The sequence below is a fragment of the Cyprinodon variegatus genome, unplaced genomic scaffold (genome assembly GCF_000732505.1).
Source record: "Cyprinodon variegatus isolate N-32 unplaced genomic scaffold, C_variegatus-1.0 Scaffold633, whole genome shotgun sequence".
Lineage (NCBI taxonomy): Eukaryota > Metazoa > Chordata > Actinopteri > Cyprinodontiformes > Cyprinodontidae > Cyprinodon > Cyprinodon variegatus.
In genome coordinates this window covers 299,936-308,984 of record NW_015151086.1, presented here as the reverse complement: position 1 = coordinate 308,984, position 9,049 = coordinate 299,936, and the positions used below count along the sequence as shown (strand labels likewise).

General features: G+C 39.6%; 2 protein-coding genes across 2 annotated transcripts in view; one reads left to right on the top strand and one right to left on the bottom strand.

The window, feature by feature from the left end:
- Positions 1 to 3,596: 3,596 nt before the first annotated feature.
- On the bottom strand, positions 3,597 to 8,132 carry commd8 (COMM domain containing 8). The gene is made up of 5 exons (XM_015393274.1): positions 7,999 to 8,132; positions 6,565 to 6,720; positions 6,330 to 6,482; positions 5,889 to 6,044; positions 3,597 to 3,725 (listed from the first exon to the last, which is right to left on the bottom strand). Exons 1-5 carry the CDS (start codon positions 8,050 to 8,052, stop codon positions 3,705 to 3,707), a joined length of 540 nt encoding a protein of 179 aa, XP_015248760.1. The 5' UTR covers positions 8,053 to 8,132; the 3' UTR covers positions 3,597 to 3,704.
- Positions 8,133 to 8,217: 85 nt separating this feature from the next.
- Positions 8,218 to 9,049, top strand: part of LOC107096563 (probable phospholipid-transporting ATPase VD) — a 42,244-nt gene continuing 41,412 nt past the window's right edge. The window contains exon 1 of the mRNA XM_015393273.1: positions 8,218 to 8,429. The gene's annotated coding sequence lies outside the window, so the exon portion shown is untranslated. The remainder of the gene's footprint in view (positions 8,430 to 9,049) is intronic.

Genomic DNA, 9,049 nt, shown 5'->3' with positions numbered 1-9,049 from the left:
AATGTGTCTGGATAAAAGGTGTGATAGAGATACAGCAGCCTTTTCTGCAGCAGCCTCGTCCAAAACTGTTGGACCTGTTCCTTGGCAATGGCACCTCTCCCATTCCACACATGCTGGATTTCAAAAAAGATGGTAGAGGACATGGTATGACCTCAAGCTGACACAGTAATTTACCCTAATATATAAGACCACATAGCTAATTCTCAGTACATACCTCACAGTTAGGGCACCACTTTTAATGCAGCCATTTTTGTTCTGCAGCCGTATTTGCTCCTATGCATGACATAGGATGACACAAATGTTAAAAGATATACAGTATATCCATACAGAAAGTTGAGGCTGCCACGCTAAAACTCAAAGCTGCCAATGTAAACTATTTATAAGCACGTGTGATGGATTAGCAGCAAGAGAAGCAATGTATAATTTGTCAACATGTTCCTTTAGTGTTCGGTCGTATGAAAGGCAGATATTATCATTGTGTATTTATTGTATTTTGCACCAGAACAAATGACAAATCATTCTTCTCAAACTAGAAGGTATTCAACATGTCTTGGATGTCATTCTCTGATCTGAGATCCAATTTATGAGCCAAATCAAACACACCATCTTGCTGGAGGTGATCCGGGTTGGGTAGAGTGGTGAAAGAGAATTGTTTTCAAATAGCTGCATGTTGGTTTATAGAACCTCGTTTGATGTGAACTTAGAAGATATAATACAGTCTGATGGGTGATGGACTGAAAACCGTGTGGAACTGGACATGTTAGCTCTTTTATGCCCATTCTAATACAAATCAGATGCTGGTAATTTTCATATCATCGCCTAACCTCATGAAATCAAATAGTGGGACATATTGCTAAATCCATCCACTGCTTGAGATGCAATCCCTTCTCTGTTACTTTACCTTCTCACTTTATTCGTCGGATGGTTCGGTTTCTGCCAGATGCCAGCACTTACGCCCTCTGGTGGCTGTTCTAGAGGGGCTCCTCCAAGTAAAACAATCCTTATCACCATTACTGCTCATCCAAACTAATTTACATCCAAATCACTCCATTCCTCTGGGCAGCTGATCCATTTTCCTGAAAAAATGACCCATTTAGATTCTCTTTTTAAGTTTTATGCATAGGATTTTTCTATTCTAAATAAGATTAAAGGATAGTCTGAACCTTAGCTCAGACTACAGGGCAAGAACGATTTAAACGTGTTTTTGTTTCATTAAAGTAACGATCCTCTTATGAAAGGCTGCAGATTTCAAGAGGGCTTTAATAACAGAGAAATGAATGAAAATCACAGTGGTGGGCTCTATCCGTATGACTGAACTTTGTGCCTTTATACCAAGAATCTCAACCTTTACAGGGTTTATCCTTCGCATAGTGAGTGAGGAGATCATGTTGAGCTTTTTGTAGAATGAGATGAATTGAAGACAAACTCATTTCTTAGACTCTAATGTATGTTATCATTATCTAAGGGTAGATTGTAGTAAGACATTCCAGCATTATGACGACAATCTTTCAAAGAGAAAAAGAAAAGCTGCTCGGCCTTCCAAACAGAACAAAGGAAGCACCTCCAATGGACCTCTATTCTGTGGACGGAAGAGCTAATGGAAGCAGAAAACAACTGGTTTCGCTGCAGGCTGCAGCGATGGACTGAGGATGAAGCTTCAGATCCTGTAAAGTGATGTTCCACATGTCCACTCAAGTGGAACGGCCTGTGTGGATTTCAGCAAACAGACACTGTGCGTGACTGAATGCGTATGGAAAGAGGAGGAGCGCCATGAACAGGAATCATTTTTGTCAGCTTAAAGAGAATTAAGAGTTCAAATAAAGCCGCTGAGATCTCTGCATATAAACTGTTTTATGGTTCATTTATTTCTGTTTCACTAAATGCTTCTGCACAAATATGTGTTTTTCAGCCAATTTCCAGAAAATATTTTGTCAGCATATGCCCCCAGTCCATGCATCAAATGATTAGATGCATCCTAATAGCTGAGTTAATGAGGCTGCTGAAAGCCTAAATGTGTCCCTGTGCACAGCTGAATGAACAGCTTTGGAGCATTAAGTGATCATTATCTGGAAGATGACATCACAAAATACTTCTAAAGATCTCTATTTCTCATTTTTTTCTAAAAATACCAATACCACAGGTTGCGTTGGCTTGATATGTTCTATATGGTAACCACTACCACCACCTACTGTTCACATCTCATAAATAGTTGATTTATCCCAATCCAGGAGGTAGAAGGTATGAGTTATAGTGGTAAAAGTATTTTCAAAAACCAAAATCAAGCTTTTTCAGTGTTTGGGCCTGATGCTAAATGTGGAAAGTTTTCAGTGGCAAAACCGCAACAATTTTTTGACATAACTAAGTGACATGTAACATGGGTGGAGCTGGAGGCAATAAATCTTATCTGCTCTTTGCAACAAAAGGCACTTTTTGATGCATTAGTTGTACGAACTACTGAGTGACATATCTTGTTTTCTGCAGTTTAGGTTAAAAATAGCTTAGGAAATGTTCAAACACACTTTATAAAAACCTTATCAATTAATAAATTGGCTGGTTTATCTAAAAAAAAAAGAGAGAAGTTAAATTATTTTAGAAACTTTCCCACCTCTTTTAGTTATGCCTATTTTCTGTTATTCCATACACTAAAAAATCTGACATGGAAAACTGTAAGATAAAAAAATAAAAACTGTTGATAATTTTGCTCTGTGGTCTCCTTTAGCAAAACCGGTTTAAGTTTAAAGATGTTTTTTTTTTCCCTTTACACAATCAAGAACCTAGGTGTTGAGGTGTAAATGATGATGTGCTTTCAAGTTGAGAGAAAAGAAAGGGATCCCTGAGCTAAATCCTTTAATTGTGGTGCAGGAAAGAGATCTGGACTGTTTAAAATCTGCCCTGTTTTTTAGGATTAAAAATATATTTGTAGCAATACATTTTATAAAAGTGCTTTTGTTTAAAAATGCAGGTTGGATCTTTAGTCTAGATTCCAGCTTGCCTCTGCACATGTCAGGATCCAGGTCTTTACAGAAAATGAAGCAAAGTGCTGATACCATTAGTCCAGTTAGCACATCTGCAGCTGTCAGCAATGAGGCCCTTTCCGTGATTAACTGGACACTCTGGAGTGAAGACTAACTCCGTCACCTCATTTAACTTGTCTCTGTCTGTCACTGCTTGCACCCGTTCTCATTAATAATAAGCCAGACTGATCAGCAGGCTTAAAACATTACCTCTGCCTCCTGTAGCTCTTCCAAAATGATCTCCCTCCTTCCTTAGATTGTTTTACTGTTATCTTTGCATCTCTTTTCTTGATTTTTGATTTGACTCTCTCAGCAAAATGTATTTTTTGTTAATTTTGCTTTTGAAAAATTGTGAGTTTTTCTGAAATTTAATGAGGAGTTCTGAGAATTGTGTCCTTGTTCGTAGTTGAATCAATTATTGATAAATGGATAGATAATGGATCCTTCACAGGTCTTGGAAATACCAGAACTAATCTCAATTTTTGAGGCTGCACAAGTGGATTGCTTCTCTTTCAAATTTTAATTTTCTAATCTGTCTTTTTGTCATTTTTTTTGTTTCAGTATCAAACAACATTTATAGAATCAGAGAGAAAAACATGAATTTTAATACAGAACCAAAAGGCATCACAGGAAAAAAAAAAAACATTAAGTTAATTATTACATCCGAAACAGCTGCATCTTCTTGGTCCATCATTTCAGCTGCAGCACCACCTTAAAGACAGAAGAGAAAAGTTCTTGTCAGTCTATCATTTAGTATTAGCAATGAATTTAGAGCGAGAGATTTCACTTTGTATTCCTCAATGAAGATCAAGCGAAACTCTTGCTTGGATAATGTTGCCACCTACTGTCCAAACCGGATCCGTTTGCTCTTACATTTAGAACCAAAAGTAGCTTAATTCACCTAATTTACGAACACACTCCAATAAAGTGATCAGAGTGGTTTGGGATGAAGTGAACCTTTAAGTCCCTCAAAAAATCTCACGACCATTGACATCAGAGTGCCAGTCCTGTATTACTGGATTTTACTGTGTGAAGTCCCTGTCACACCTTGACCATTTATCCAGCGTATGCCTGACGTCCCAGAATCTCCAAAAATGCTGGCATCTGCTAAACGTTCTATGTATTGTTTTCAATTTTGGTCATATACATAGAGTATTCATAGCATGTCCAGTACTTATGTCCTATGACAGCCTAATTTATGCATAACGCATGGCAGCGTAATGCCCATGAAATGTCACAAGCCAGTGTCCTAAGGGGAGCAGCGATGCACCCAGAGGCGCCTGGTCGTATAAAAAGATTTATTTGATCGCCGTAATAACCTACCTGCTGTTTACCGCCTGGCAAAAAAAAAAAAAAAAGAATACATAAAAAGAAAAATAAAGAAAGAAGGTTTGCATTTGCAGCAGATTCTGCATCATGTCTGCTAGGAATTGACTATGGTGCATCTGGGCGTGAACGCAGGGAGGATTCATCACACACAACTTCTCACTCACCCAATGATGGAGATTTAGTATAGAGGAGAACTGACTTATACAGTAGCTGTAAGTTAGAAACACGTTCAGCGGTCGCCTGGAACACGTCAAATACGTTGATATGCGTTGAAGATAAGTTACGCACAAGTTACTAATAGGTTTTGGATAAGCTAGATGCCACAACTTAAGGGGGAACTCTGTTTTTTTTTACATTGGCCCCTTAATTTTCCGTTATTACATCATGTTCTACTCACCCATATTAGTTTTGTGTCATTTGGAGCCGTTCTGAAGATATTCGGTTTGGTAATCAAGTAACGTCTTCCTATGCGCAACGAGTTAAAGGCACAAACTAAACTGTTCATAATTTATTCTTTATGGTACGCCAGCATTCATAACATGTAGGCGAATCACTGTCCCCCAGACATCCTGGGTTATATTTTTTATATTTACATTTTTTTTAAACAAAGCGGAGTGTAAGAGTAACTTACACTTTCCCCACTTTCCTTGATGGGTCCTTGGCTGGTCCCCTCAAATTCCTTTTTAAACATCAAGCTTTGTACTAAAATATTCTGTCATGATTTGTGGACATTAAGATCTAAAGAGAAGCACCATTTCCTGGTCAGACCCTGTAATTTAGTGAAAGTGTGGAGTCAGAGTAAAAAAATATGGACGCTCAGGAGGCTGGAAGTTGGAGGGGATTTTGCTAGGATTTGCAGGGAACTGGGCTGCCATTTGGCTAGCGTTTGACTGGGAAGGGCCATTTTGAATGGCTGCTACTGTAACGTATGTAAACGCTCAGATAACTTACCTGTAACTTAACGCCTCCTGATGAGCCTACGTACTTGCCGTATATCAACATGTGTCAATGTGTTTCAGCCTGCTCCTAACTTCTACAAAACGTACCCATAACTTATCCAACATATGCCAGCATTTTTGTCAGGTTTTTTGTATGTCAGGTATACACTGTCTAAAACGTCAAGGTGTGACAGGGGCTTGATTGTAAGTTTCTTGGATACCAAGGTGATTGTATAGTGTTGGAGCTACGAGGGAACTTCATCAATGCAGGGTCCCACGTATCAGACGGACTTGGTCTTATTTACATCTGTAGTCCAGACATTGTGTCTAAGTATAGGATGCAGATTGGTGCATGAGGAGGTTGAATTGACATGTAGACAAATTAATCAGTTGTGAACAAATATTTGAATGGCAGCCATTTATCTTGATAGATTTTAGGTTTGAAACCTAAAATCCATTGAGGTGAGGAGCAACATGGAAATGTTACTTGTGACTGTAGTTGTTGCTTGAGGTAATATTAGCCTCTATAGAGCTGCATTCAGGCTAAATAGGGTGTTATGTTTCAAAGCCACGTGTTGATAAGGTGACAGCTTCCCTGTGTGCGTACCTTGTTAGCTGCCTCCAGTGAGCTGATGAGGGAGCTCAGTTCCTCTTTGTTCAGCTCCATGGTGATGGGCCGAAGCGCTCCTTTCTCCCTCACATCCAGAGATAGGCTGAGCAGCGGCGTGTTTAAAGATGAGATCTTATCGCTGGACAAGGCCAGCTGCAGAAGGTGAAGGGAAGGAAAAGAATTGAATAAAACTCAAAAGCAGGAACATTTTTAAATAGTTTCTTTTCATAAAGGTTCTTTTTAACATCTTAACATTAGTCCTACCTAAGAAGGACTAATGTAGTTCAGTTGAAGTAGGGAAACATTCAGACACACATATTCTAATAATAGTAACAGCTATGTCTGGTTCCAGGGTGTTGAAGTCATGGTGTCACTACAATTGTGCTGAGCAGAACACGTCAGGGATAAAGACTAACTGAACGCTGAAAACCGGCTGACCTTAAGCTGCCAGTCAAAGTCCTGCAGGGTTGCAGAAGAGATGCTGTTGGTTCTGTCCAGCAGAGCACGCCGGATCTCCTCCTCTCGTGCTCTGACCACGCTCAGAACCGCTTGGCTGTGGCTGTGATCTACATCCGACAGCTTAGCCAGAACCTGCACAAAAAAGTAGGAAAAATCTGAGCTGAGGGACAAAAAACAAAACAAAAACACTGACACTCTGACCTTCTTCGCTCACCTCTTCATCTGTGATGTTGCTCCCCACCGTAGAACGGAACAGGCCACTCAAGAAGTCAAGTAGCTGCAACCACTCTTCCAGGCTCCAGGTGGCGCTATAATCACTCCTGCATGGAGGCTCTCGTCCACACAGCCCATCCACTACTCTGTGACACAGCTGAAAATATCAAAAGCAGATTGGTGCTTCCCTTTGCTGTTTTCCTTTGGCAGATTTTTCATTTGCAAAAGAAAGTTGTTTTAGTGTTTAAAATAAATGATATATACAGTCAGATTTTGCTGCTATGTGCAAGACCCAGAAGACCTGAGAGGTTTAAGTTGTTGGTTCAATGATCAGTCTTTTATTTATTTTGGAGCTAAAGCGTTCAGTGATGTATAGACTACAGATGTATTTTAATCTGTACATCTTCTGATGTACAGGGAGCCAGAGTAAGGGTGATGTGCTCCACTTTCTTGGTTCTAGTGAGGATGCAGACAGCATCATTCTGGATCAACAGCAGCTGTATGATCAGCTTTTTAGGCAGACCTGTGAACACACCGTTGCAGTTTAAAGATATGGAGACATTTAAAGCTAGGTTAGGTTACAAAACCACATAAGTTCTGAACAACTCAAAGAGCACAATTAAGTCTGTCTACGGGTGAGAGGCGGGGTCCACCCTGGACAGGTCGCCAGTCTATCGCAGGGCAATGCAGACACACACACTCACATCTAAGGAGAATTTAGAGAAACCAATTAACCTAACAGTCATGTTTTGGGACTGTGGGAGGAAGCCGGAGTACCAAGAGAGAGCCCACACATGCACAGGGAGAACATGCAAACTCCATGCAGAGAGGCTGAAAATCAAACCTGAAACATTCTTGCTGTCAGGCAGATTTTCTACCCACTGCTCCACTGAGAAGCCCCTGAATTTAAAATCAGCAGGAATATTAGTTTAAATATGTTATTTAACTAATAATACATCTAAAAGGTGCAGAAATCTGTCCGTCCAGATCTGACATTAGAAACAGGACAGTATTATTAATCCTATTTTGATTTGACATGAACTGCAGCTGAACAAAAACAATTATTTATATAGCACCGTATTAGAAACCCTCCAGAAGCCGTTTAAAACTTGAGATTAGGACTGAAAAGTAATTTTTTTATTCTCATGCCTAAAGAGCTGCTGCAGTTATTGCAGTAGTTCAGAAATAACTTTAGAGTCTCGTCATTTTAAGCATAAATCAGATTAATAATCCCTCCTGGTTTATCAAATATTAATCGTTTTTTTTTTTTTCAGAATCACGTTATTACTAAATGCTGCTCAAATTTACAAACACTCGCTAAAAAAACTAACAAAAAACTTCAATAACTAATGCTATAAAGGACAAATAACACATAAAACACACAACAATAGCGGCGAGCAATAAAAATCGTGCATTAAAAAAAAATAACACTCACTTTGACACAATCTGTTGCAGATATTCTGCCCAGAGCCTTCATCGTTGTTTTCATCCACTTCCGCCTAGCTGCTTCCGGTCAGCTGCTCTTCGTCACATGACAGAGCGAGACACGTTCACTGGCCGTTGGAAAAATCCCCTTCCACCCTTAAAGACCAGGAAAACGAAGCGTTGTTCAACTCCTGCCCGAAGAGCGGAGCTGTCTCATTGTTTAATTTTTTTTTTGACACAAAGTCACGGATGTGCAGGTGGCTAGAAACCCGAACTAAAACAGAAGAAAGATAGGAGTGTGTTCTTCTCCTGTTTTAACAGGAGTCGTTTCTTGCATCCTGCCTCCTCCTGTTGCGACTGAAGCTCCAGAAATGTGAGCGGGGAGAGACCGAGCCGTCATTAAACGTCGAATCGGGGCCGCGGATGGAAAGAAACAGTCGGGTAGGTGAGGAGGAATATGAAGTAACAGGGAACTGGTTTCTAAGAAGGACAAAAGAGTGAAGCTCTGAGGTTTGTTCGTTTAAAGCAGCAGCAACACAGCGGACCTTCTGTCACTCTGTGTCCAACTGTCCTAGAACTTAACACAGTCCCTCAACTGTGCCATAAAGCTGTGATCTTATCAGCTTTTATATATGTTTGGGTTCTTTAAGGTTCTTTAAGCTTTAGTTGAATTTGCAGCTGCAGATCTTTCTGTGTATGTTTCTACCAGAGTTGCATACCTAAAGGCTTCAATTGTTAACCCCTTAGCCAGGGGCGTCAGCTGACCCAGTACTATACAGGGGCACAATAGGGCACCAAAAAAAAAAAAGCTTTTGGGGCACTGATAATTAATGTAAGCAAATATTTTATAAATTAATGCATTGTACAGTCAGATTGTTATTATCTGCATCATTATATATCTACCTGAACCAAACTGAATTGAATTGGCCCACTGAATTTAATAGTATATCTATAATCCTCTACTAATGAAGACACAGTTTATCTTCATTAAATATCTGTCAGCAAACATGAACTTGAAAACTGAAAACTTGAAATGTGCAACTGTAAAAGGAAAAAAAAAA

What these genes read in the sequence shown, in the direction of transcription:
- commd8 (XM_015393274.1), bottom strand. Translation starts at nt 8,052, where the DNA reads ATGAAAACAACGATGAAGGCTCTGGGCAGAATATCTGCAACAGATTGT. An exon ending in CTGCAACAGATTGTGTCAAA is followed by an intron (nt 6,721 to 7,998) that starts GTGAGTGTTATT and finishes TGATATTTTCAG; the next exon opens with CTGTGTCACAGAGTAGTGGA. An exon ending in GCAACATCACAGATGAAGAG is followed by an intron (nt 6,483 to 6,564) that starts GTGAGCGAAGAA and finishes TTTTTTGTGCAG; the next exon opens with GTTCTGGCTAAGCTGTCGGA.